The 26,349-nt window shown below is 55.2% G+C and overlaps 4 protein-coding genes across 9 annotated transcripts; all 4 read right to left on the minus strand.

The window, feature by feature from the left end:
- Positions 1-1,460: 1,460 nt before the first annotated feature.
- GPAT4 (glycerol-3-phosphate acyltransferase 4) lies at positions 1,461-9,633 on the minus strand. 3 transcript variants are annotated; one of them, XM_061472432.1, is made up of 13 exons: positions 9,589-9,633; positions 7,063-7,933; positions 5,135-5,204; positions 4,606-4,903; positions 4,360-4,434; positions 4,105-4,194; positions 3,913-4,006; positions 3,385-3,500; positions 3,154-3,209; positions 2,792-2,877; positions 2,519-2,647; positions 2,365-2,444; positions 1,461-1,835 (listed from the first exon to the last, which is right to left on the minus strand). In XM_061472432.1, exons 2-13 carry the CDS (start codon positions 7,225-7,227, stop codon positions 1,727-1,729), a joined length of 1,368 nt encoding a protein of 455 aa, XP_061328416.1. In that variant the 5' UTR covers positions 7,228-7,933; positions 9,589-9,633; the 3' UTR covers positions 1,461-1,726. The 3 variants fall into 3 exon arrangements, with proteins under 3 accessions (XP_061328416.1, XP_061328417.1, XP_061328415.1); XM_061472433.1 differs by lacking the exon at positions 9,589-9,633 and adding an exon at positions 8,145-8,739; XM_061472431.1 differs by lacking the exon at positions 9,589-9,633 and adding an exon at positions 8,027-8,048.
- A 333-nt stretch (positions 9,634-9,966) lies between these two features.
- On the minus strand, positions 9,967-15,684 carry LOC133279096 (protein phosphatase 1 regulatory subunit 3C-B-like). The gene is made up of 2 exons (XM_061472509.1): positions 15,595-15,684; positions 9,967-11,105 (listed from the first exon to the last, which is right to left on the minus strand). Exon 2 carries the CDS (start codon positions 11,076-11,078, stop codon positions 10,218-10,220), a length of 861 nt encoding a protein of 286 aa, XP_061328493.1. The 5' UTR covers positions 11,079-11,105; positions 15,595-15,684; the 3' UTR covers positions 9,967-10,217.
- GINS4 (GINS complex subunit 4) lies at positions 11,016-17,356 on the minus strand. Its single transcript, XM_061472510.1, has 8 exons — positions 17,206-17,356; positions 17,001-17,087; positions 16,640-16,753; positions 16,380-16,477; positions 15,982-16,070; positions 15,773-15,863; positions 15,595-15,693; positions 11,016-11,105 (listed from the first exon to the last, which is right to left on the minus strand). Exons 1-7 carry the CDS (start codon positions 17,302-17,304, stop codon positions 15,597-15,599), a joined length of 675 nt encoding a protein of 224 aa, XP_061328494.1. The 5' UTR covers positions 17,305-17,356; the 3' UTR covers positions 11,016-11,105; positions 15,595-15,596.
- An 820-nt stretch (positions 17,357-18,176) lies between these two features.
- Positions 18,177-23,106, minus strand: GOLGA7 (golgin A7). Of its 4 annotated transcripts, none has more exons than XR_009746765.1 (5): positions 22,950-23,106; positions 21,778-21,930; positions 21,257-21,466; positions 20,211-20,274; positions 18,177-19,448 (listed from the first exon to the last, which is right to left on the minus strand). XR_009746765.1 is itself a non-coding variant. In XM_061472434.1 (5 exons), the coding sequence occupies exons 1-4, from the start codon at positions 23,058-23,060 to the stop codon at positions 20,227-20,229; spliced, it is 414 nt and encodes a 137-aa protein (XP_061328418.1). In that variant the 5' UTR covers positions 23,061-23,105; the 3' UTR covers positions 18,177-19,448; positions 20,211-20,226. The 4 variants fall into 4 exon arrangements, 2 of the variants coding, with proteins under 2 accessions (XP_061328418.1, XP_061328419.1); XR_009746766.1 differs by having other exon boundaries at positions 18,177-19,451; XM_061472434.1 differs by having other exon boundaries at positions 21,365-21,466; positions 22,950-23,105.
- Between the last annotated feature and the right edge of the window lie 3,243 nt (positions 23,107-26,349).

Raw genomic sequence — 26,349 nt, forward strand, 5'->3', positions numbered from 1 at the left:
GGCAGGATGGATGGATGCGTGCCTCCTAACCTGGCTCCCTGCGCGCCTGATGGGGACGGTCCCCAGCGCAGCGGGACCCGCAGAGCTGGAGATGCTCCAGCACATCCCCGTGGATCTGTGGCAAGGAGCGCCCAGGGGGGCTGCTGCAGGAGCCCCAGCAAAGGGGGAGCAGTGGGGTCAGTGCAGCAAAGCTCAGGTAGGCAAAGGCAGGGTTGGATCATTGCCCCTGGGGGGATCTACAGGTATACTGTGGAGGGCAGGGGTAGCGCTATGGGCAAGCAGAGGGCTCAAGCAGGCACTGGAGCACATAGAGCTCCTATAATGTGTGGTGGAATGGTCCAGGTTAAGTCCTGCAGGTAACACACACTCCAGGTTTGCTCCCATAACGCTACACCCAGGGTTTCCTATGCAGATGAATGGTGATGGTCAAAAACCCAACTGCCAAGGAGCTAAGGGCTGCACAACAGCCTCATCTGGTAACAGCCATGGATGGGGGGCTTCTGAACTCGTGGTGGGAGCTGGGTAAAACCAAAGTGAACCCAAACCCTGGTGAATAAGCCCCTAATGCCACAATAAACTGATGAGGCAACGGAGAGTGTTAGCAATGAGTACAGGAGCATCAGCAGCACACTTCAACCCACTGGTGCTATCATGGTCTAGGGTGAGGCGTCCCTGCCCATGGCAGGGGGTTGGAACTGGATGATCTCAAGGTCCTTTCCAACCCAAACCATTCTGGTTCTATGATTCTATCATCTGCTTGGTTTTATTGCTCTGGGTTTGGTGTCTTAGGTGGAAAGGAAAACTGAATGCCACGTCTGTGCAGGTAATGCATCCCTCTGCGTAGTTACCTAAAGAATCATACTTTGAGCACTGCAAGAAGCAAAAGGGAATCAGTTCAGTATAGAAATATCTCCCCAATGTTAACAGATGCAAGAGTTTGTAGGAACATAAGGGAAATGGGGAAGTCCACGGGATGGATGCTCAAACGTGAGCTGTTTTACTGAGCAATACACACAAGGGGTCCAATCTCCAGCACAAGACTTCAGTTTCCTTGCAACAAGCTGAGATGATGCTTGTGCATGTTGGTGCTTTACAAGATCAGACCCCACTGTTTCCCTCAGGAAGCACTGGGAAGGGGGGCTCCTGCCCCACCACTTGAGGAACCCCAGCAAAGAGGCTGTTACTCAGATGCTGGTGCAGCAAAGGCCTGGGCCAGGCTCTGGCAGGAGGTGGCCAAAGGGAAAAAGAAAGGAAAAGGTTTCTCCTTTTGGAAGTAAAGCTGGAAATGGCCTCAAAGACCACGTCCTGCTCCTAAGGAGCTTCTGCTGCAGGCGTGAGAGGCGCAGGCTCATGCAGAGCCCCTCGGCTGTCAAGGCAGCTGATTCCAGTGCAGTGATTGCCACTCGTGCACATCAACAGCAGAGCCCCCCCGGCCCTGCACACACCACATGGAAGCGGACGACACCAGAAGTGTTTCATTTAATACTGGCCCCCTCAAGGGGCTTCACTGTAACAGTAACAAGAAGGCATCTTTGCCACGAGCTGCCCAGGGCGCCGGGGCTCCAGGCAGCAATAACGGTGCCTCTGGGAAAGCACAGCCAGAGGATGCAGGAGCGAGTCCGAGCAGCCAAAGTCCAACGATGCGGAGCTGCTTCAGGCGAGCCCTGGCTCGTGCTCGAGGCAGAGGGCTCTGGCCAGGCCCAGGAGCAGCGTTGGAGGGGAGGGCTCAGGAGCGGCTCCGGTCTTCATGGTTCCCTACAATCATTTTGCTGTAGAGCTTCTGCTGCTCCTCCTTGAACGTGTCCTTCACCTTCTCCCTCTTCAGGCCTCCATCCCTAAGGGGGAGAGTCAGGCCATGAGAGGAAACCTCAGCTGGGGCTGCTCAGAGCAGCTATGCTTGCACCTTTCATTGCCAGGGCTCCTGTGTCTGTCCCCAAGGGCAGTGATGTTCACACCTTGCTCTGCCCGGAGCTCCCCCATGGCCCCACACTGTGCCCTCAGGAGCGTGAGCTGCTCTGACACCACTGCAGCAGAGTCCCTCTGCCTCCCAGGCACCCAACATCTCAGTGCATGGAAAAGCCCACTGCACTTTGCTGAGCAGCATCGAGTCAACAGCCGAGCATGCCAGTGCCAGCTGAAGGGCAGAGTGAAGCCACGATGCCCAACACACACAGCAGAAGCAAAGGCTTTGCTCCCTGCTACAGAAGAGCAGCTTTGGAGGCCACAGGCAAGGTGTATCTCCATTTCTGCAGAGGCCTACTCTGCCCAATGCAAGACAAACAGCTCTGCAGCCCTCAAGCACATACCAGGGCCCAGGCACAAGGAACCCCAACACCAGGAACAGAAACTCTTTCCTAGACTCACCAGAGCAGATCCACGAGGCCCCCCTGCCTGGCAATGGCTGACTTCACTCGGTTGGCAAACTGGACAGCATCCTCTTCAGGCTGTGGCAAAGAAAAGTGGTTCAGCAGGAGCACAAAAGGCAGCAGATGAGGGAGCCCAGCATCACCAAACTTACCTGCCTGGTCATCGGAGGCAAGTACCAGACGCTGCAGACGATGGCCCAGCTGGTCATCATCCTCAGGAGGTAGGTCACCATGCCATACTTGCTGCTGTTCCAAAAGGCATCTCCAAACTGCGGGTCATACTGCACAAGGCAGAAGAGCTCCTGAGAGGCTGGCACCCTCCTGAGGCTCCAGGTTCCCTCTAAGCCCTCCTGGAGCCCTCCACTTCCCCGTGGCCTCGGACCAGGCTGTTGAGCCACAGCCTGTGTGTGAGTAAGGACGTTTACCTTGATGGCTACAGGGTAAACCGTGGCTCCAATCTCAAAGCTCCCCTTTTTGAACATCATCACGGATGTGTTGTTGATGCAGGTCCCTGTAAGAGGCAAAGCAGTTCACAAGGCTAAGCTATATACCCACAGGCACCCAGGGACCACCCCTAACACACCCTCCAAACCCTGCTCTCCCTGTGCATGGATGTGTCACAGGGACATCAAGTATCTGACCTCACATTCTGCGCTCAGTCAGCTCTAAATGCCCCCTTTGCCTCAGCGAAGGGTCCCAAGGCCCTTGGCTGCACAAGAAGGGAAGGAACGGGGATGATGATGGCCCTCTCCACCAGGTGCTTGCCTGGCCTTGCTCCACAACTCACCTTCTGGGAAGATAAGGATGGGCAGCTTGCTCTTGTCCTGGACGTGCTCTGTGAGCCTAAACAGGAGAGTGGCACCTATAAGCATGGGGCACAGCGCCACTGCACAGCATAGGCCTTATCCTGGAGACCATGTGGGGCCAGCAGCACAGCGTCCCAGCACCCAGGAGGTGAGGCAGGGGCAGCACCCCCTTTTCCATCCCTCAGACCCCCCCAGGTTTGCAGCTCTCCCACCTTTTTGCGACGAGGTGACGATCTTTGACCTCAGAGCGCTCAAACCAGACGTGGGGACAGGCCTTGACCATGGCTCTCTGTATCACCCCCATGAGCCCCCCGTGGATCTGACCCACCTGGGCAGGGCAAGAAGACACGAGTTACATGAAAGCACACATGAAAGCCAAGGCAGCTCCTTGGCTTCACAGCCAAGCTGAGGTCCATCTTTCTACCCCTGCCCTGGAACGGCTGAGAGGAGAAGTCCCAGGCTCTGATGGAAAGCCAGATGTAGCAAGCCCCAGTGCTTCCCACACTGCAGGGGATCCAACTGGGAAGTGCTTTGCTCTTCCATGGATAGCAAAGCCCAGAGCTCTACTTGCAAAGCAAAGCCTGGTGCTTTGAGTCCCAGGCTGAAAGCCACACACCACAAGGTATCCGTGCACAGGGGCTGAGACATCCTCCAAAGCCTCTTGCCGCCTACTCCTTGTCCCATGCAACGTGCTTGGTGCTCCTGCCTTGGTGCAGGCAGGGCTGGGGAGCAGAGCTCACCATGGCGTAGTAGCCATCGCTGGCCAGGATGATCACGTCGATGGGAGAGGTGTGATTTGCCACGCAGATGCCTCCATTGCGGGGTCTGTTTTCTCTACATGCAAAACAAAGGCAGAGGTGAGGAGGCAGGAGGGAAGCGTGAGGCCTGGCATGGGGCTGGGAAGGAGCCTGCAGCAGTCAGGGCCTCCTTACCGGTCATGGTAGGTGATGATGGCTGTGAGGGCACGCACACAGATCCGGTAACACATCAGGTGGACGTGCTTGCTCAGGAACTCTTTACACCTGCATTGAGGAGAGCAACCATCACCCCCTGTCCTGCAACATCCCCCTGTAACAGCACCACCCAGCCCCAGGCCACGCGATCCAGCCGAGCCTTCCCATAGAAACACATCTCATCCAGGAGTATGGCTCCCATCCCATCCCCTCCTCCCTCCAAGGTGAACTCACCTTCCATTTGGCAAATACCCCACCACTGTAGTACCAGTCACCAACAAGCTGATGCCAGTGAACGCCAGGGCTATCCTGCGGAAAGAAGGAAGCTACGCACTAGTACAAGGCCATAGGTGCTGCTCATCAAGTAGCCTGTCTCTCCTGGTCATGTTGAACAGGCTCCATGGGGCTTGGGGACCAGTTGCACTTGGGGGCCGTCCACCAGCCCCATCCCAGCAGGCAGGTTCCTGCAGCTCCGCTCACCTGAGGGGCAGAAGGAAGCAGTAACGGATCAGCACACCCAGACCCCAGAGCACAGTGAGGCGCAGGCTGATGTACTGGAAGTTGTAGTTGGTCCTGCTGAGCAGATTCCAGGATTCCAGCTCTTCAGCTGAGAACCTTTTGGTCACTTCATCATCCATGATGGTCTCGATGCCTTTGCGGCAGAAGTAGAAGATATCTGAGAGCTCAAACTCAGGGGTATCCAGGGATTTGCCGCTGCCGCTCCGGCGGAGCTCCTTGATCTCCTCTTCCAGTGATGTTGGCTCCTTTGCAATGATACCTGCAAGACAAGCAGCTCTGAACAAAGTGCTCAAAGACCCTCCATAGGCTCCCTTCCTTCCTCCAGTCCTCCCAATCATCAAGCTATTGAGCATTCCCTGCATGCTTTCCACCTCTTCCTTAAGAAATGGACCTCTAAATAGCTCCCTCCAAGCCATCTACATGGAAAAGGCTTCCCAGCTCTGAGACCCCACATTTACCCCATGTGTAGCCATGCAGAGCAGGACCTTACCATTGACATAGGGCTTGTATAACGGATGGTTCTTCTCCTTGGCACCACGCTCTATTCTCAGTGTTGCCCACTGCAAGAGACACGCAACAAGCAAGATTGACCAGGCCTGCAGCTCCAATTCATACTAACCTGCTTTTACACTCAACTTCCAGGGAAGACCATGGGTAAGGGGAGAAGATGGGGCTAAAGCAGCTGAGCATGCAACTGGTGCCACCTTTCAGCCCTCATTCCTTCCAAGCTCAAAGCAGAGACTGTTTTCAGGCTGATGACGGGATGGGATCCATCCATCCTGATTCAGGCACCAGCTGCTGCTGTTCCTCAGCTCAGCAGTCAGGACACAGAGAGCTCGCTGCCAAATCCCGTGCCCCTTATGTGGATAATCCCCTTATCCATAGGAAACTCCCTCAGCCTGTTCTCAAGGGCACCACAAAACCTGCAGGCTGGATTTTTGGCCAGTTTTCCTGCCTGCCCTCCAAGTCACCTCCTCAGCTTCACGCTCTTCTTGGCATTATAAAGGAGAGGAGAACAAGCTTCTAAAGGAGGACGTGTGTGCATCATGCCTATTGCTCCAGGCTACCTGCTCCAGCGGGGCTCTGGGAAGGGGAAGCCACTGGGAACTCCTGGCATCCTGCTCCCAGCCCACACCAGGGTGAGATGAGGAGGCAGCCATGGGGGAATGCTAATGGCAGCTGGCACAGCCGGCTCATCCAGCAGCCTCCCCTGCCAGCAGGAGGAACTGCAGGGGTGCAGGAGCTTGTCTGGATGCGGCCAGCCCAGAAGAGGAGCTGGGCAGAACACAGCCAGGGATGGGGCAGCCACAGCTTCACTGGGCACCCTGTGCCAGCGCCTCAGCACCCTCACAGGGAAGAGCTTCTGCCTTATCTCCAACCTGAACTCGCCCTGTTTCAGTCTGAACCCATCACCCCTTGTCCTATCATGACACTCCAGAGGACCTATCAGTCCAGTTCAGCTCCCAGTTCAGTCACTACACCTGAAGCCAGGACTTGAGGCATCTGCGTTAGCAAAGCACCCTGGCAAGCCCAAGGTCCTCCCATTCAGACCTCAGGCTATTGGGAGGACTCAGAGCTCAAAGAGCTGAATACTGCAAGCTCCAGGGCTGCCTTCCCATTACAGAGATACCCCTGGGGCAGCAGCTGTACCATAAATCCTTCGTGAAGGACTGAAGGACACATTTAAGAGCCTAAAACCTCCCTATGAAGCACAGGGCACCACTTTTCCTTTAGCCTGAGCTGCCAGGGTGGTGCAGGCTTTAGGTACCAGGAGTTTGGCCGAACTTCTGGCCTCACCAGAAACTTGCTTCAAGGAGAAGTGTTGGCTGGGACACAGGCCATGAAATCAGCCTGCCAAAGGCAGGCAAGGGGCAGGATGAGCCCAGGCTGGAATATTCCACTTGGGATTTTGTCTACAGACGAAATGCAGGGTCTACAAGGTTACAGACATGAGCAGAAGGATGCTGAGAGCTCTGGGTTCTGCCCACGGACCACTCAGGGCTTGCAGTGCAGCAAGTCCTGCTCTGCCTCCTGCTTCTGCCTCATCCAAACACGTCCTGGATGGAAGCTTGTCCCTCGCCATCACATCCTACACCTTTTTGGCTTCTTTTTCCACACAGAACTGCCTTGCCTGGGACATTAACCCACCAAAGCACACTCCTCCCCTCAGCACCCTCCTGTGCCACTGCGTGCTTATGGGCCACACTCCTGCCACTTTACTTGAAGGCTTATGGATTAATTACAGGGAAACACAAGCCCACGAACAGTGGTTTAGAAACTGCACTGGGCTGAGATGACCCAAATGGCTCACGTGGCACCAGCCCATCACCACCAAGCAACTTCAGTGAGGTGTAAAAGCCTCTCCCCCCCGCATGCCAGACCCTGCAGAGCAGAGAAAATGCTGCAAAATGGACTTACCTGAAAGATCTTTAATAAGGTTTTCATGTAAACCTTGCGGATGCCAAAGGAGACCCCAAAAATGGCTGGCACAATGATGAACACCAGGAGCAGGGTGAAGAGGACAGTTATGGATATCCCCAAGAGGTTAACAACCAGGCTGTCAAAGGGGAGCAGGAGGAACATGGTGAAGGGCCCAGGCAAGGCTGGTGCCCTGCAGCCAGACACAAAGGCTGCCCGCAGCGCTCACCCAGTCCCCCTGTCAGTCAGCAACAGTCTCACACACACAGCGAGTCCGCAGCCTGCTCCCAGACCCCATTCCAAAGTTCACATCCTTTTGGGGCTCTGTGAGAGCAGGAACACAACCGGAGCAGGGAGGGAAGATGGGAAAGCAAGCAAAGAGGCTGCCAGGAGCCCCGGTGAGTTCAGAGAGCGCGGGCTGAGGAGCTCAAGGAACAGGGAACACGCACACCGGTTCCATGGGCACCGCAAGGACACAACTGTGGGAGCCGATGTCCTCCTAAGGCGCCGCGGCGCAAGTCCTGCAGTGGGGCTGCTTGGGAAGGAGTCGGCAGCTGAATTCCCTTGTGGCTGCTGAGGGCATGCAGAGCCTCTTCACAGGGACAAGGTGGAGTCCATCCCTGAGCCGGCATTGGAGGAGATGGAGGGAGTTGGCACTTGCAGGGCAGTATCTGGAGCTATTCTTGTTCCTTCCGTGAGGACACAGGCACTACGGCAGGTCCCTGCATGACGCCTGCAACAAGTTTTATCCCAGAGGCACCCACGCACGCCGACGGGTCGTCAGAGACACGACTGGCACCCGTGCCACTGGAAAGCTCTTCCAACAGCGGGCTGGCTTCTTGGCAGACGAGGCGCTCACATGCCAGCAGCACTAGTGGAGGAAAGAGAAACCCAAGTCAGGCAGGTCACGCAGCTCGGAGGGACGGCAGCAGGCCAGGGACAGTGGGCTCTCAGAGCTGGTCACATCACCCAGTGTGGCTCTCAGGACAGCAGACTCAGGCTGGGCACTCCACAGACTGCCTGGCACTGGCACTGCCTTGGGAATATCCCCCCCCGGTGCCACTCGTGCTGTGTTTTCATACCATCAGCTCAGGGGGAGCAGAACCACGCCTAGAGCACGGGGTGTTGCAGTCAGGTCCCGGGACAGGAAAGCAGCCAATGGAGCACCAGAAAACCCGTCCTCATGACAAGAATCTTATCACCCCTCTCATTGCAGAGGCATCCAAAGGCACTGAGGAACCAGGTACCCAGATTCCTGGGAAGGCATCACTTCCTCTGCTCCTGTACACGCACCCCACCACAGTCACTAACAGGAAGTTAGCCCAAGGGGAGGATTACTGCTGACGATGAGCCAAAGTGGAACTGGCCGGGGCACCGGGACCAGTCATTGCTCTGGCACCCGGCACTGCAGCCCTCCAGGGGAGGATGCGCCCTGCAGCACAGGGGTGCAGGAGGCCACCGAGCATCACGCTAAGGATGGGATTTAACAGGGACCCGACAAGCACACGGGAGCAGAGGAAAGCCTGGGAACAGCCTCCTGCTCTCCCGTGTGCTCCAGGTGCCGGCTCAGCGCTGCTCTACAGCAATGCCAACACTATCAGTGCTTCAGAGGAACGCGCATAAACCATGTCCGGGGAGAGGCAGCTCCGCAGCCACGTGTGTCCGGGCCCATTACACCGCGCTGTCACCGTGTCCTGCCCATTACACCGCGCTGTCACCGTGTCCTGCCCATTACACCACGTTGTTACCGTGTCACTGCCCATTACACCGCGCTGTCACCGTGTCCTGCCTATTACACCGCGCTGTCACCGTGTCCTGCCTATTACACCGCGCTGTCACCGTGTCCTGCCCATTACACGGCGCTGTCACCGTGTCCTGCCTATTACACCGCGCTGTCACCGTGTCCTGCCCATTACACCGCGTTGTTACCGTGTCACTGCCCATTACACCGCGCTGTCACCCGTGGGCACCGGGACTCGTGCTCGCAAACCGGTCGGACCGGCCCCTGCATCCCTGGCGGGGTCACCGGGGGAGCCACGCGTACAGCCCCGCCCGCTGCCACAGCCCCCGGGGCGGGCAGGACCTGCGGCCCGGCACCGGCTGCCTCCGGGCTGCAGCTCCAGGCATTCACCGGGACACGGCCCCCGGGCGCAGCAAATCACGGCGGGGCCGGGGCTCGGCCCGGCGACCTTCGGCCTCGACGGTTCCGCGGGGAGGCTCCCACCGGATTCCCGCTGCGCTCCGTGTCCGCGGGCCAAGCGGAGGCACCGGGGGCACCGCACGCAGCCGCCCGGGGGCCGGGCCGGGCTCGGTGAGGCGCAGGGCTCCGCGCGGCGCGCAGGCCGCGCTCCCCGAGGCGGGCGCCGGTTAACGGTCCGCGGCCGGGCCCTACGCAGGCGCCCCAGCGCCGCCGGTGCGAACGGGGTCCGGGCCCGAGTCCCGCACGGGGAGCAGGGAACGCGCGTAAGGGGAAGGGGAGCGCGGCCCCGCTCCCGGCCGGCCCGAACCGGGCCGGTGAGCACTCACCTGCCGCAACCGCCGCCGGGCCCCGGCCCCGGCCCCGCCCCCGCCCCGTGCCGTGCGCGCTCCCGGCCGCCGTGCGTGCGCTGGCGTCAGCGCGCCAGCCGCGGGGCCGCGCCCGTAGGAGCGCAGCGGCACCATCGTGTCGGCAGGGGACGCGTGGTGCCGGTGAAGGGGAGCACGGGCAGAGAACAGGCAGAGGCGGACTCGCGAGTGCCATCACTTTATTAACACCCCCCCTCCCCGGTACAGCACCAACGACCGGAGGCGCTCCCCGCAGCTCGGGGCCTGCCCGCAAGGAGCCCCGCAGAGAGGTGGTCCCGCTGCCGCCGCCCTCACGGCCCCGGCCCCGACCCCAGCGGCTCCACACAAGGCACTTGGGTGGCAGCGAGGGGCCCAGCCTCGGGTCACGACCGTTCCTCGTCGCTCTCCTGCCCTGGAGGGCCGACGGGCAGCAGGCACAGGGGGCAGCGGCTCCAGGCTCCACAGCAGGAGCCAGCAGGGAAGAAGAACCCCTGGAGATCAGCAGACACCCGGAGGTGACAGAACCCTGAGTGCATCCTGGGCAGCTGCCCCCTCCCCAGAGACCCCCGTGTCACAGTCAGAGGCAGAAGGGACCTGCACCCTCTGCTCTCCTACCAGTAGGGAGCCTGGGTCTCTGCACGCCGCCAGCTCTGCAGGTGGGACAGGACCAGGGCAGCCGCCCCAGGAGCACCGAGGGGCTCCCAGCCCGCATTCTTGACAGCACGGGAAGGCGGGCGGATCACCCCCGTGTGGCAGATCTTGTAGTTCCTCCCGTGGTTGTTGTCCCAGTGGATCTTCTGTCCACACTGGAAGGAGATGCAGAACTCTGCAGCCCTACGGGAGACAGACGGCTTGGGCAGGGAAAGCTCAAAGGAGAAGATGTCTGTGTCAGCCGAGCCATATGTGCTATGTATGTACTGACAGGAGATGTCGCGGAAGCTCTTCCAGCCATCGAAGGTGATGCGGACCATGACCTTCTTCTCATACTCGATGTTTCTGACCTTCACCGTCCCGGACAGGGCACGGTCCTGGATCACACAGTTCTCCAGGCAGACAAGGTTGCTGTGCAGGCGGCTGCGGAAGGCCAAGTAGTCTGCAGAGGGCTGTGGGAAGTCCAGCACATACCTGCACGCTTCTGGGTGCGAGGCCCGCAGCCAAGGTCGGAAGCAGGCGAGGTCAGACAGGGCATGCTGCAGGTCACACAGGTCCTCCTCGATCTTTGAGAAGAAGCGGACGGCTGTCAGCGAGAGCCCCTTTGTGTCAGCAAACACGACCCTCTTCTTCTTCTGGCCCTTGCTGCTCCTGGTGTTCTCCCTCCGCTCAGGCTCAGGTTCCACGCTCAGCTTCTGGTTGAGGCAGGACCGGAGGGGTTTTCGCCCGCGGCTGCCCCGCAGCTCCTCGTAGGAGTTCAGCAGCTTGCGGATGGGGGGCGAGTGGCCCAGGCAGAGCCGCACGGCCAGGTCCACCGGCATGGCTGCGGGCGCTCACCGGGCAGGAGCCTGGAGGCGACGACGGGGTCAGAGGGGGCCCCCACAACCCCCGCTCCCATCGCCTCCCCGCCCCGCTCCGCTCCACTCGGGCAGTGCGGTCCCGCGCACGCCGCGGGCCAGGACACCCCGCGCCCACAGAGGAGACCAATCAGCGCCGGAGACACACCCCTGGCGCCCAATGGGAGCTTGGTCCCGCCCCCGGGAGGCCCCGCCCACCCCGCGGATGAGCCCGGGGGACGCGGCCGTTAACGGGGCACCGGGACCCCCCCCGGCCCTACCGGTAACGCCCCGGCTGCGGGCCTCGGAGGAGCAGCGCGGAGGGAGCGCGCAGCACCGGGCTCCTGGAGGTGGGTGAGTGCGGGACCGCGTGCGGGGCAGGGCCCTGAGGAAGCTGCAGGGAATTGGTTTTATAGACCCGTCCCTGTGCAAGGGCCGCTCCCCGGGTACCCGAGTCCAGGCTCAGCCTCTGCCCCAAAGCGAGCCCGACTCAGTCGTGTCTTACCCCAGATCCCTGCCCTGACAAAGGAATCCACTGGCCGCGGAGCAGGCAGGAGACACCGCGGTGTCCCTCACTCCCAGCGCTGTCCCAAACCACGGTCACTGCCCGGCTCACATGTGACTCCTTGACAGAAAGGACTATCACCTAAATCAGATCACCCCCGCCCTGCACCACGGCTAATCTCTGCAGAGCCATTTAGGTTAAGCAGCCCTGACTGTTCCTGCTGACAGCACAGATTTCCATCAGCTCATGACACAACCTCCTTCTGGGCATTTACACGTGGCTCCCCATCACCATCACGACCTGAGGCACCCCTCACAGGATGGCTGGAGGAGCAAGCTCCAACCCAGCGCTCGGCTGGCAAAACGCTCCTGCTCTGCCCTGGCCAAGGCAAAGAGCAGCGAGAGTTGAGGGGAGCACCCCTCTGGAAGAACATGTGGCACTTGTGTCACTGTTGGCCTGGGGTGGAGCAGGACAGTGACCTTTGTGGGTGAGCAGGAGCCAGACCCACCGGTCTGGCTGGGCTGCAGGGCTGGAAGTGTCCTTCCTGCCACTAGAGCAGCTTGCTCCGAGCCCCATCCAACCTGGCCTTGAACACTGCCAGGGATGGGGCAGACAAAGCTTCTCTGGGCACCCTGTGCCAGCACCTCAGCACCCTCAAAGGGAAGAACTTCTACCTAAGAGTTCATCTCAATCTCCGCTCCGGCAGGTTAAAGCTGCTCCCTTTGTCCTGTCACTACAGGCCCTTGGTGCCAGTTTTAACGTGGGTCTTGGCGCGCTAGGAAAGCAGCAGTACATCCTTCCCCTTAGCCCCTCCACTGCAGTGACCTGGGGGAAGCCTCACAGCCAGGAAAGAGCCCCCCCCTGCAATGGAAGCACTCACCCCGCCTTGTCCCCTGCCCTCAAGAGAGCAGATCCGGCTCAGGGAAATCACAGCTCACCAGCAGTGCCCTCCTGGCGACCTCTGTCCCCATCCACCTACTTTGTGTTTAGAGCTAATCACTCAGTAAACCCAAGCCACCTCCACCTTGAGGGTGCAGAGAACAGGGGATGTAGTTGAGCCCTGTGGAAGCTGGAAAAGTGGCTCTCACTCTGCACTTTCTCTCCCAGAGACACTGATTAAGGTGGATGGACTGCTGGGTCTTCTCCATCTAAAAGCACAAGCCAACAGCATCACTTCCTTGACAAAGACACTTCCACTTCTCCCAGCACAGACAGAAGCACTGTAAGGCAGTATCCATGCACAGAAATGTCCCGGTTTTAGTCATGGGAGGACACAAAAAGCAGACAGCAGCATTCTTGGGTACACCACAAGAGAATCTCACTGTGAACCTGACTGATTCCAGCCTCATGGCCATCCTCAAACCCCTGTACAGGCTGTGATGGCACTGCCATGTGCCAACTGAGGGGCTCCAGGGAGGAGCTGTACTGACTGCACCCTGGAAACCAGCAGATCCAGTTGGGATTCAGCTCCTAGAAGGGCACAGGCACCCTTTCCACTCCCACTGGCTGCAGCCACAGGAGACGCAGCAGAGGGGCAGGTACCAGTGGTGTGGACAATCGCTCAATCAAGCTTAATAGGGCCAAGGAGAAAGTCCCCCAGCCATGCCACCAGCCACTGTCCTCACAGCTCTCCTGCAGCAGGGGATTAGTGATGACTTTGCCTGGGAGCTTCAATCACCTCTGCAGAGCTGCAGACACGGGCAGGACCTGCAGTTCTTCCTCAGAGACTGTCCTACTGATTCCACAGGATTAAACCCAGCCTCCTCTTAAAGTCTATACTTACAAGAATCTTCTTTACCTAAATGGATTCATTAGGAGCACTATAAACCACACATGCAAACGAGATGGAGTGTTACCCCCTGCCTGGCAGAGCAGCACCAGGCTGCTCCTCACAGGCCACCATGCAGGGAAGACACTGCCTCAAAGGAGGAGCTGGCTTCACCTCCAACTAGAACAGGCATGCAACAGGTCAAGAGGAGCTTTTCCTCTGTGTGACCAGCTCAAAAGAACTGCTTTCCCCCTTGCTCCAGCAACTGTTTGAGCAAAAGAGATTTCAATAGCAATGAGAAGCTGTAGTGGAAGCCCTCACTCCATCACACACAGCAGAAAGCTGCTTTCTCCTGAGCTCATGACTGCAGTTGCTCTGTTTTAGTGAAACTGGCCACCGCTGGTCTTAAACAAGCTTCAAAGTGAAGCTTTGCATTTGTGCTATTGATCCAAGTGCCCCTGCACACGGAGCTGAATACTCAACTACAGAGTGCTGGCCTGATAAGCAGGAGCACAACTAACATACAAAGCAGAGGAGGTGACACAAAAGAGACTCATATTCTCACGCTGCAGCAAGAGATCATTCTGAAAAAGCTCTGCCAGCCTCCTTCAGTATCTTTCTGAACAACATGAGGCCACCACAAGCTTCAGAGCTCCTCAGAGCTCTTCCACAGCCCTCAGCTGCTGATCACACAGACCACGCTGTCTGGAGTTCACTGACCAAGGCAGCCCTGAGCTAAGGATTAGCTACAATAGTGGTGCAACCGCCCAGAAGTCAGGCAGCTGAAAGCAGCAGGTTGGAAAAGGCTGGAAAAGCATCAGGGCCTCATGCCCCCCCTCAAACCCTCCATGCTCTGGTTTTGTGCGAAGTCTGCACTTGCAGTAGGACCACAGATGCAACCACCACCTTTACATGGGCAATACAAAGACCGTGTGGCTCTGGCACAAGCAGCCCAAGAGTGAACCAGCTGCTCTGGTTAAGAAGAGGTTTGTGACAAACCTGTAAATGCTGCTTTGATTGTGATTGCATCATTCACAATGTGACCAGGAGGTGCTCACTCCTCAGCCCAGGGCAAGGAATGCCATTACAAGCATAAGGGCCAGACAGCAATTCCAAATCCAGGCCTGCTCTGGAGGCAAACATCAGATATTTGCATGGCAAGGGATGGCTCTCGCCAAAATGCCAAGGAAAAGCTCCTCTCTGGCCACATCAGACACAACTGTATCCACACTGGGACTGCATGGGCAGAACAGAGCTCATGCAGCCTCCCTTCCCTGAAGGCAGGGCCTTTCCAAGGAAGCACAGGCATGCTGTTTGGCTGCATAACAATGCTTCAAGGGAAAAACCCTGAATTCCTAAGCTCATGGGCATCTCCCAGCTGATAAACTCTTCACCCTCCCTTCCCACTGCAGGGAAGTGGTGCAAACACCCAAACCTTGGCTCTCCCACGATGTTCCCTTTCCTCTGAGCTGCAGTTTCCATCCTTACCATGTTCCCAATCTCTCCTGCTCCTTCTGCAATAACCAAGATCTGCTCTGCCAGCAAATATCTTTACGTGTGGTGTTTTTTTGCTCAATGCATCATGTGCCAAGGATGGTTCAGAGGAATCCCCCCTCCACCCTGCCTCCGGTTCACCTCAGAGCAATCAGCCAGTTGCAAAACAGCCAGGGTTGCACAGACCCTGTGACAAGATCAAAGCCGATGGGGGAAGGCGTAGTTTACACAGCTGGTTGCCACACCATTCGGTCACCGGCTAGCCTCACTTAAAGAACAGTGATAAACTGGAGCAGGGATGAACATACAGCTGAGGGTTTAAAAGAGAGCACCCTGCTATTTAGAAAGGCTGTATTCACCTTTGAGGATGAATGCACTCTGCCCACATCTGCTGCCAAACCGGCCTGGGGTCTGAAGAGGCAGCAGTGACACTCAGCCCTCCCCTGGGACTCTCAAGGGGACCGTGGCAAAGCCTTGCTGGAGGGAGTGCTGTGACACAGGCTGCCCTCGCTCAGGAGCCTGGTTGTACTGCAGGCATGTCACAAGCCGTCAGGAGATTGATGAGCTGTGGGGGCAATCAGCAGCAGCAGAGGGAAGATGTCCTGCTGCTTTATTTGCATGCTGTTGAGGGTACCCCTTCCAACACCACCGCTGCCCTGCCCAGACATGCCACATGCAAAGGGAATGTGGATGGGAAGACCCACGGCCCACCCTTGTCCTGGCCTCACACTTACCCTCAGATGAGCTGCACTGCTCCCGAGGCCACCAGTGGGGCAACGACCTTGTAGCGGATGAGATGCTGGGAGCCCTCCTCCAGGTCAATGGTATAATCCCTGCCAGGGACAGGCATGTGCTCAGGATAGCTCTTCCACTGGAACCTGCACCACAGCCAGCAGGGAAGCACCCTCCTACCTCTGCTCGTCAAACTCCGGCTCGACCAGGATGTTCTCCTGCCGCTCCAGCACCCGCAGGAACACGAAGGAGTCCAGGTTGGGCTTTGGAACTGCAGACAAAGGATTGAAGGGACAAGCTCAGCACTGGCTCGCATTCCCCTGCAGGGCTCGGAGCTTCCCCCACAGCCCTGCTGCCATGAGATGACCCTGGAGTCAGGATGTACTCACCTGATTTTAGCAGAGCCACCTTCTGCAGGTTGGGTGGCATGTGTTTTAGGCCCACATTTTTCAGATAGGTCTCTGTGTTTGCCATGTACCTGAAACAAACGGTTGGAGCACTCACTGGTTTCATCAACCACAACTCTGCAGGGAGAGCATCAATACAAAATGCCAGCAACTGATGTCTCCTGGCCCCAGGCATGCACAGAGAGAGACAAGACTCATGGCTTGCCCTGGTCACTGACTCAGTGTTATCAGAGTTGCTTTATTTCACTCTGTCCATAAGGAAACCTCCTGGTAAAACCTGTGATTCTCACTGCAAACAGGCTCCAGAACTGTTGAGGGTACCACACCAGTGAGGTCTATAACCTACAAAAGAGAGGGAGATGCATCCAAAACCTACTCACTCTTTAGCAAAAGCAAATTCCTCTGGTGACAGAATGGAAGGCTCCCCTTCGGCTCGAGACTTCTCCTTCTCCAAGACATGGGGGAAAAACTTCTCTATCTGATAGTGAGACAAAAGCCAGGCCTGAAACAGACTTTTCCCAGTTAAACAGGTATCAACAGTGTGATCCTCAGAGGACACAGAGCGAGCGCCTTATTGAAGCAGGAGTAGAAATGACTCCTGAAGTGACCCTTTCTCACCCCCTGTGCAGCACAGCCTTACCTTCACCAGCCTACACCGCAAGTAGCTGCTGAGCACATAGCGGATCCGTTCAATCTCCATCCGATGAACGCTCACCTTCAAGTCTCCTCCCTTTGCCCGTTTCAGGTTTGCCTCCTGTAAGAACAGGCCAAGAGACATGAAACGGTTGAAATGTCAAAGAAGGACCGGAGAGGACGATGGGGTTTGTGCATAGAGGCCACAAAACCAGGCTGAGCTGCTCCTCTGCACCTCAGAGTCCCCTCTGCACCTCACAGCATCCTCTGCAAGACAAGCCCAGAGAGGCACCCAAAGAGCCTCACCTCAGGGACCCCCACAGCAACCGTGTCCCCCTGCCCCACCACCTCAGCCCCACAGCACCCACCATATGGTCCAACTGCTCCACAACGCACTCGATGATCTCCGGTTTGCTCTCCAACAGCTCCGGAGCGAACTTCTCGTTCAGCCAGGCCTGGAAGAGGCGGGCGGGGGGGGGGTGCACACTGTAAGCCACTGCTACGTGCCGCGGCCCCCAGCGAGGACACAACGGCACCGCTCCGAGCCTCCTGCCCGGGGTCCGGCCCACAGACCTGCTCCAGGCTGCGGATGAGCTGCGCCGGGGTGAGCTCCAGCTCCTCGCCGCCGCCGTCCGAGTCCCGCTCCGGCGCCTCAGCGCCCGCTGCCGCCATCGCGCCGCGGCCTCCCGCCACTCGAGGCGGCCTCTCCGCGCAGGCGCGGCCCCGCCCCGCCCCGCCCCGTCGGGACAAGATGGCGGCTGCCAGCTCCGAGAGGGGGTAGCAGACAAAGCGGGGTTAAAAATGAACCGAACGGTACCAAAAGCGAACAAAACGGTACCCAGAGCGAAGAGAACGGTGTCGGAATAGAGCAAAATGGGAACAAAAAGGGACAAAACTCTCAAAAGGGGACAAGACGTTGTCGAAAGCGAACAAAACAGTACCAAAAGTGAACAGAACTGCGTCGAAAGTGAACAAAACGGTACCAAAAGCGAACAAAATGGTGTTACCTGAACAAAACTGTACCGAAAGTGAACAAAACTGTATCAAAAGAGCCAAAACGGTACCAAAAGCGAACAGAATGGTGGCAGAGCAAAATGGTAACAAAAAGGGACAAAACTGTCAAAAGGGGTCAAAACGCTCTCAAAAGCGAACAAAACAGTACCAAAAGTGAATAAAACTGTACCAAAAGTGAACAAAATGGTGTTAAGTGAACAAAACTCTGTCAAAAGTGAACAAAACTGTGTCAAAAGTGAACAAAACTGTGTCAAAAGTGAACAAATGGTATCAAAAGTGAACAAAACAGTATGAAAAGCTAATAAAACGGTACCAAAAGCAAACAAAATGGTGTTAAGTGAACAAAACTGTATCAAAGGAGCTCAAAATGGTACCAAAAGCGAACAAAACGGTACCGAAAGTGAGCAAAACTCCAGAACCGATCCCGAAAGCATGCTCTGTGCGTTGACATCCCTCTGCCTCGGGAGGGAGAACGGCCCCGAGAGCGCTCCTTGGCGCGGAGCAGCGCGACCACATAGGACACCAGACACGGTTTAAGAAAAGATTTACTAATCCATTAGTCCTTCTGCCAATATCGCAACAGATGTGAAAGGCAAACACTGTTACAGTTTAGAAAAAAAACAAGTTTTATACAATTAAAATATTAAATATCAAAAGAAACAAAAAAATAATCAGTGGCTGAGTAAGAAGCTGGAATTTCAGATCCAGAATTAGCACCTGCAGTGCCACCGACAGCCAGAGCGCTCCCATGCTGCTTTCCTAGCTCCTTGGATTCCTTCTACAGCTGGACAGTGACATTCAAACCCTGGACATCCTTGCTTTGATAAGGGAAAAGGATACGATATTAAGCCAGCTTGGTTTGTAGGAACTTTACTTTGGCAGGTACTGCTGAGGAATGTCGATGCAGGGGGGATACTAATGCACAGTTCTACTTGCCAAGAGTGTGCCAGCAGACAGGATTAAGAAACCATCTTACACGATATCTAACAGTTTGTGAAATCAGTGTTTTCCTTATAAATTATAGATAATAAATCCATAAAGAAACAGTTTTACACTTCACATATTAATCGGAGGAAGGGTAGGTGTCATTATGTTTATTGGTTCAGCATCCATTTTAATGTACTTACTGGCTTCTGAATGAATAGACCCCCTCTTCTGGCGAGCACTGACAGATGCAATAACAGCACGGATACAGTAGTAAAAAAAACACCAGTATTCAAAGTCCAGCTATTCCTCCCCTTCCTAGGGACAACTGAAACACTGAAAACAAGGAACACTTTGCCTTCGGGTTTTCCATGAGAATCAGCACGGGAAGCATTAAACGCTCGTTGCCTTGAGTCCCTTCTCGCCAGGCAGGGGCACTGTGCGTCCCCTCACTCCAACACTGACCTGGAGGGAAGGAAATTCCCAACTCCAGCTTGCAGCTTTCCAGAGCTTCTGATGGGCAGAAGGGTTTAAGAACTAGGGAGGAACAGCACTGCGCGTACGTGACTAAAACTAGCCTGCTGCTGGGCAAAGTGCCCCATTTCTTTCAGAAATAGCTTTACCACTTCTGCTTTTTTTCTGGGGGACACCTGCCCCCCTTAAAACCAAAACACACCTAAAAAGTGATCTCATTGTCTCATTGCTTAAAAGTTGGCCACAAAATGGATGCTGACCAGCTGGGTCACCTCACGTGGAGCAGTTTGAGGAAGTTAGTCCTTGTAGTAGATGGCACTGTGGATCTGGCAGCAAAGAAAGGAATGATGCTCTAAAGTAGGAGGTAGGGGAACTTTGATACAGCAAGTCCACTGTTGAGCTATCTGCTAGAAAAGAAGTTTCACATTAGTAGAAAGTATTGCTAAACAAACCCAACAACCCCCTACACAAACCTTGCCGTGGCTGGATTTTGTTATCTTAGGAAGCAGTGGCAGGAAAGGCAGGGTCTGGATTCCATTTGTCTAACAGGAAATAAACCCTTTACTTCTTTCTGCATAACAGGCAGAAGTATTTGCAGCCTTTTTTCTGCACACACTGCCAACAAGCTAGACTGAGACAAGCACCCCAGGCTCTGCAGAGTACCTAAGGCAAGGGAGCCAGTTCAGGTTTGAGCTGATTTTAGCACCATCCATGATTTTTCTCATGCTGTTAGTACAAAAGCTGCTTGGGAATCCAAACCAAGCAGTTAATTAGTGACCTATTTTGAAGTCTAGATTTGTCTTAAGTTAGTCTGCTCAGAACCTTATGACAGACTTCATGACAATAAGAAAGATCCTTTTATCTACACACCAGAGGACAATGCTGGACATGATACAGCACTAGTCAGGTTTATGCATGCTTATCCAGTCAAGACCCAAATGTCCCTAAATGTGAATGTGGTATTGTCTGATCTGCATTGATGTTCAGTGACATTATGCCAAGTATTGATATTTCCACTCATTCAGAAAAGCTGGTCCACACAAGATTTGTGTGAACAGCCTTTCATTACACACCGTTGTGCCTCAGTATGACAGAATCTACTCCTCTGAGCACAGAAACCAGGCTGAGATGGGTTGAGATTGATCTAGTACAAGGTTAATATGTACCTGACACTCCACAGTTTTATCTTCCGCTGGTCATACCTCTGTCTTCATAAATGGTAATTTCAATCTGCACAGAAAAGCTGTTAGGGAAACACACTGTAAAAAGATTGTGAAAATATAACCAAAAAGAGGGAATAAGATATTGGAACCCTTGATCTTTCAAGGCTCATTTCCAGAGCTACAAAGCAAACAGAACAGCACACAAGAAATGCCAGGTTAGGTCAGTGTGTCCTGACAGCAAGAACACAAGATGCTGCATGGGTTTGAGCCCTGCCACCTTCTATTAAACGTCAGGAAAAGCCATGCAGTAGACAAAACACTTCCATACTCCAGCTACTTAAGTCACTAACCAAATGGAAGATGCTTTTACTGAAATTGAATGGTTTTGGGGTTTTGCTGTTTGTGTTTTCCCAGGTTTATGCAGAGAACAATGCAGAAAACATCTTGAGGATAATGAAATCATGCAGGTGATAGCTATAAGCTGCTTAGACAAATACACAATAACCCAACCACAAAGAATTGCCCTTAGCATGCATCTAAGGGGCAAGGCTGTGTTTCAAGCTTCTCCAGTGTCAATGATACGTGTTCCTCATGCTACCGCTGGATTTGTCATGTGAGATCTTTACAACTGCTGAGGCAACGACGAGATAAAATGCCTGCAGTGTGGTTCCAGAGTTGAAAAGGCTGGAAGAAGCCACGGCAGAACAACGTGCCAGGCTGCTGTCAACTTATGGTGGTAACACACAGCAAAACCGTCATCAGAACCTGAGCCCAGGGCTGCAAATGAAACAACAGCCACCTCCTGCTTCCACATCATCACCTTCTATCCTACCAAGTTGGCCACTTTTGCCTCAATGTGACAAACGCCTTTTTAGAGGTCACTGAAATAGAGGTAGTTTATACTCTATTTATACATATGGGGTTTTCAAGGCAGCCTCAAAGGACAGGTTCCAACACTGCATTTTAATTGTCTTTTGATGCAACAAATCTTAACGTACCAAAATCTGACCAGAGAATAGCACACGATGGAGAATAACAAGACTAAACACCTATTCTGCCGTGCCACAGATAAGCATGACCAGAGGGTGCCACACTGAGATCAAGCACATCGTAGACGGACAAACCAGGAGGCAGTGGAAGCCACCCCAGAAGGATACAACTCTTAGTCCTCTTTCGATGGGGTCTGTCAGAAGGAGGCCCTGAGGAGCATAGATCTTCTCATTCTGTTCCTGAATGAACTTGGCAATTTTCTTTAGAACCTGGTAACACAGCAGCACAGAAGTCAGTGGGTTTCCCTACATCAGTGTTCAAGCCCCAGCAATACCAACGTTAGGGGAATCGAGCACACAGCTCGAGACAGGACTTGCAGGATTCCTGATGTACAAGCAATGATTACATGACTCAACCTAAGTCTAATGTACCTATGAAATCACACTGCAACAAGGTCCAGAGCCTGCGGGGAATGTGTCTGCAGGTCACAACAGAAAACCCACCAAGACACAAGGGTGGCTGCAGCCCATGGGACTCGCTCACGCTGCCTTTGCCTACCAGGGCAGAGAAAGCAGCACACCTTTTCGTAGTGCGTTTCCATGCACAAGAAGATGGTGTAGGCAGTCAGGCAGGCGAGACATCCTTCAAGGTAGGATTGGCCCCCAAGTTTTTCAGCTTCTGCATAGAGGTTGTTCAGCGTCCGGACAGTCTCTTCAAACTGCTGTCTATCAATCTGCAAGAGAAGTCACGTTCAGTTGTCACACCCTGCACGTTACGGACTCACTGATACCTTCAGGCATCTACCTTCATTTAGTGCTTATTTGCACTTCCACACTTCACAGCCGCTGTCTAGAGCCAGAGTCTGAAGGACACCGAGTTACAGACCTGTAGCTCTTTGTTAAGGGTCTGCCCAGTGATGAGACCAAGTCTTGATTCCAACACAACATGAACACAAAGCACTTAAAAGTAACAGAACTAAAACAACATGCATTTCAATTGGGGGGCGGTGGGGGGCCTTAACTCACGTGCAAGGAGAACAGCCTGGGAGTGGACTGACAGAGGCAAGTCTTTTGTATTGACATTATATCAATAACACCTTGGTGCTGGTCAAACAAGTTCTCAGAACAAAGCAAAGCAACGAGGAAGAGGAGCAAAGTGCAGCAAGAAAAAGCATTCGCAAGGAGTGTCTGTTGCTGTCAGTTACATCCAAAAGCATGAAAAGAAACGCAAGTACTTGAGACGGTACTTGTGGGGCTCAGCACAGAGAGGACAGTGTTAGCAATAGCCACACAACACAGGCTTTGTTCTCACGTAACAAACACACTCTAGTTTCCTACCAGAGAAGACAGCTGCGTGCCTGGGGAGTAAAACTAGCTCAAAACACCAACATTTCACAAGCACCGAAAACCAGCATTTTTAGGTACTTTTCACGTGGCTTTTCACTGCAAATTCGAAGTATTCCCTTACCATAATTGACCAACACCTCCATTTAGACAACAAAAATAACCCCCAAACCCGCTTTTCTGCCCTCCGACAACATCCAAAGCAGGATATGCCTTTGGATCTTGAGACCGCGCCTCTCCCATGCGCGTTCAGACCCGTTCTTCATCTCACCGACGGGAGCCGGTGGCGCGGCACCCCCCGGGACGGCCACAGAGGGAGAAACCGCGTCCCCTTGCACCGCACAGGCCGGGCCTCGGTGGAGGAGCGAGCGGCACCGGGCCCTGCCCGCAGCGCCGGCACCCGCCTTACCCTGTTCTCCAGCTCGGCCGGGAACTTGCTCTGGAACTGGCAGCGGGTCCCGCCGCTGTAATCCCGCTGGATGAACACTTTGCCCGACACGGGCGCCTGCTGCGGCCTCATGGCTCCGCTCCACCGCCGCCACCACCACCGCCGCCGCCGCCGCTCACCTACGGCTGTCGCAAAAGCGTCGGGAGCGCCTCCGGGAAAGGGCGGAAGAGCGCCTGGCGCAAGCGCCGCTGCCTCACCGGGCGGCAGTGCGCATGCGCGCCTCCGGGTCCTAGTGCCCCCTCTGCCATTTCCCCCCCTCCCATTACACACGCACAGAGAACACCCCCGCCTAGGACACATGGTACAGCCCTCCCGCGGCACGGGCAGGCACCAAGAGGGGTCCCGGGGGGGGGGGGGGGGGGGAGGCACCGGTGTGGGTCTCACGGTGTCCGGGTGTAACCAACGCGCTGTGGAGCTGCTTTGTCCCTGTATGGGACAGGGCTGCCCTCATGGGGACGGGGACCCCCATGGGTAACATGAGGTTAAGAGCTGCAGCGAGGGGTTTGGAAGGGCTGCGGGTAAATGGCCCCTGGATCTCGGGGTAGCGATTAAGGTGAAGGTGAACCTGGCTGGGAGGGAGAGCAGCGAGCGGGGGCCATAGAACCCTTCACGCTGCAGGAGCTGGAGGTCCTGCAGCAGCAAAGTCTTCCACATCAGCCACAATTGGGAAGCAAGTTGGATGTAATCCTCGTTCCTAATCCTGCCCCTTGTGCAAATGAAGCTGATCTCTGGCCTTCAGCATTCCTGGGAGTCTTTTTTTTTTCCTCCTCTGGACGTTGTGAAACGGTGGATGATGGGATCCCGTTCCGAGGTTCGGAAGTCAGCTAATCGGGGACGTGTTTATTTACACGATTGATGGGAATCATCGCTTTGTGAGCAAAAAGTGAAGGGAAGCAAAGGCTTTGGGGCTTTCATTGTTTGCTGAGCGCAGCTGCTTCTTCTCAGCCTCCTGATGTAGGGAAGAGCTCCCAGACATGCCAAGGAGGAATGAACTCCAGTGCAGACACGCTGCCCTGGGCCGTGCTCCACCTCTGCCGGGTCAGAGCGGCTCCCATCGCCACAGCCCTGCTCTGATTCCCTGCCGCATCCCTGTGGGAGCATCGCTGAGTGGGGATGCGCAATGAGCAAGGTCTGCATCAGCCCTGCCCAGGCCTGGGGTGGGTGTCTGGGAGGTCCTGGCACCCCCTTGGGGCACCCCAATGCGGACACACCGAGCCCAGCCCCATGGATCCAGCCCTGCAGGTCTGGAGTGGTTCCATCGCAGGGCAGAATTCCCGCAGAGAGGGGCTCCTCTGCACAGTAATGGGGAAATGCTGATGCCTGATGCCCACCCTCCAGGGAATCCCTCTTCAAAGCCCTCAGCACTGACTCCATAGGGAAATCACCCTCCTAAACATCACACAGGGTGGCTTTTAAGTGGAAATGAATGTTTTTTCACCATTAGATGGAGCAGATATAATCAAGCAGGGACCACAGCCGTTGTTAGCTTGTACCTGACAGGCAGGGATTACTCCATTGTGCTCTGCTGTGGTCTTCATTTCCTCTTGCTAAGAAGCTGATAACCTTTGCTTCCCCCATCCCAAATGTGTTTTCAGAGGAGCTGCTCACTCTATGGAGCTTGGGGACAAATAAATCCCAGGAGTGGCTGCTAGGCTAAAGAGGGAATATGTGGAAGGGTGACAGACTGTGCCTATGGCTGCCAGGGGTGTGGAAGAGGCACAACACCTCTTTCTGTTTGCCCTTAACCTTTGTCTTTATGCTCTTGAAGTGGAAACTGCACTGATTCCTATGGGAGGTCACTGGATGCATCCAGCAAGGGTGGATCTCGCCTATGGTCCTATGCTGAGCACGGCTTGGGAGAGCTGGGGCCCAGCTTGGGAGTGTTTGAGGCTTCCATGAGCCCCATGGTGTCAGCATTTGCAATTCCCTTCGCTGCTTCATTCACGTCACACCAGAGCCTGGTGCAAGGCATTGTCCTTCCTCCGCAATGGGACTTTTGATGGCCAAAAGGAATTCAATGCCAGTGGAGCCGCATGGAAACATTAACCCTTAAACCTCGGCTTGGGGGGGGCACCGAGCAGTCAGAATGCCCTGGTTGGGGTGGCAGGGAGAGGTTACAGCTTCCCCTTTGGATGTCTATGCATGAGGACTGCATGGCTGTGGGACACAGCTTCCAGATACGCTGCCCCACCAGTGTCCAGCACAGATTCCATGGTTGATGCAGGGTGATGGGATACCCCTGCCACAGGCAAGGAAGAAGAACCCAGGCTTGCCTTGTCTAGCAAAGCAGTTCTGGGTTGGGATTCCCACTCTTGGAAGTTGATTTCCGCCTTCCCCAGGGACAAGGGATGGATTGAGCGTGGCTAAGAGCAGCGTGGCTGGTTTGGTTCCTTAGGCTGCAGGTCTCTCCTTCCCACTCTGTATTTACAGAGGGAGGAGGTTTCTGATGGAAACAGGCAAAACTGGGTATACATGCTGGAGGCAGGAGCTGGATGAACTCATGGAAGGGTGATGAGCTGCCAAACAGCTTCCTGGTGGCCAGCAAGCATCCTCCATCACCCCGTGTCTCCCTGTTTCCAGGCTGAGAGGCTGTAAGCAGTGGGGTGGTGCAGGAGCCCCTGTGTGGGCTCTCTGATCTGCAAGGGTTCAACATCCTCACATCCGTCCGGTGCTGAGGCTGAGAATGTTGAACCTCGGTTCAACGAGGAAGGGATAAACATAGGAATGATGTGTTCAGTTTATGCATTTAATAAGCGGTCTCCGTGCCATACTCTGGGCAAAAGAAGCAATTTTGCGACAATATATATTAAATATACGTATATGTATGGTATAGATGTACATTTATACATATCTATTGTATTTATCATACATATATTTATCATATATAGAATATATTATAAACAGTGTTGCCCCTGTCGCCAAAAACACGCTCCAAGGACACATCTGCACAGATGTGACACCGACACTGCTGGTATGCTTATGAAAGAGAGCTACAGGGGGAAAGAAGGACCAGGGGAAGTGAACCTGCCTATTGGGCTGCTGCTGACCTTGCCTCATCCTCCTGCCTGCCACCCTCTCCCAGAGGAGCAGCCTGAACTAATTAACCCTCTCACACTCCATAATGAAGGCCAATAAACACCTAATGGCTTTGCTTGAACAACCAACCAGGCACAGCCCGGAGGAAGCCCCTGGTCCGGTGGTGCAGGGCTGGGGAGCGCAGGGCTGGGGGTCCCTGCTTCTCCCCTCTGCACCCTTGAGCCAGACCCCCCTGCTGCAGAGTGGGGTGCACTGCTCAGTGCTGCAGCCCTGCGCTTGCTGCTCTTGCCTTGCCTGGCCATGGGTCACCTCCCTGCAGCTAAGC

This window comes from Pezoporus flaviventris, unplaced genomic scaffold (assembly GCF_033815535.1).
Source record: "Pezoporus flaviventris isolate CSIRO_AGI_PZ_B2104156 unplaced genomic scaffold, CSIRO_AGI_Pfla_v1 ptg000071l, whole genome shotgun sequence".
Lineage (NCBI taxonomy): Eukaryota > Metazoa > Chordata > Aves > Psittaciformes > Psittacidae > Pezoporus > Pezoporus flaviventris.

Excerpts from the sequence above, each read along its gene's own strand:
- GINS4 (XM_061472510.1), bottom strand. The coding sequence starts at position 17,304 with ATGGCGGCAGCGGGCGCTGAGGCGCCGGAGCGGGACTCGGACGGCGGC. Across the intron at positions 16,071-16,379 it reads GAATTTGCTTTTGCTAAAGA|GTACATGGCAAACACAGAGA; the intron begins GTGAGTAGGTTT and ends CGTTTGTTTCAG. Across the intron at positions 15,864-15,981 it reads GGTGGCTCTGCTAAAATCAG|TTCCAAAGCCCAACCTGGAC; the intron begins GTGAGTACATCC and ends CTTTGTCTGCAG.
- GPAT4 (XM_061472432.1), bottom strand. The coding sequence starts at position 7,227 with ATGTTCCTCCTGCTCCCCTTTGACAGCCTGGTTGTTAACCTCTTGGGG. Across the intron at positions 3,210-3,384 it reads CGTCACCTCGTCGCAAAAAG|GCTCACAGAGCACGTCCAGG; the intron begins GTGGGAGAGCTG and ends TCTCCTGTTTAG. Across the intron at positions 2,878-3,153 it reads CATCCTTATCTTCCCAGAAG|GGACCTGCATCAACAACACA; the intron begins GTGAGTTGTGGA and ends TGCCTCTTACAG.
- LOC133279096 (XM_061472509.1), bottom strand. The coding sequence starts at position 11,078 with ATGCCGGTGGACCTGGCCGTGCGGCTCTGCCTGGGCCACTCGCCCCCC.
- GOLGA7 (XM_061472434.1), bottom strand. The coding sequence starts at position 23,060 with ATGAGGCCGCAGCAGGCGCCCGTGTCGGGCAAAGTGTTCATCCAGCGG. Across the intron at positions 21,931-22,949 it reads CGGCCGAGCTGGAGAACAGG|ATTGATAGACAGCAGTTTGA; the intron begins GTAAGGCGGGTG and ends CTTCTCTTGCAG. Across the intron at positions 21,467-21,777 it reads TGGAAACGCACTACGAAAAG|GTTCTAAAGAAAATTGCCAA; the intron begins GTGTGCTGCTTT and ends CTGTGTTACCAG.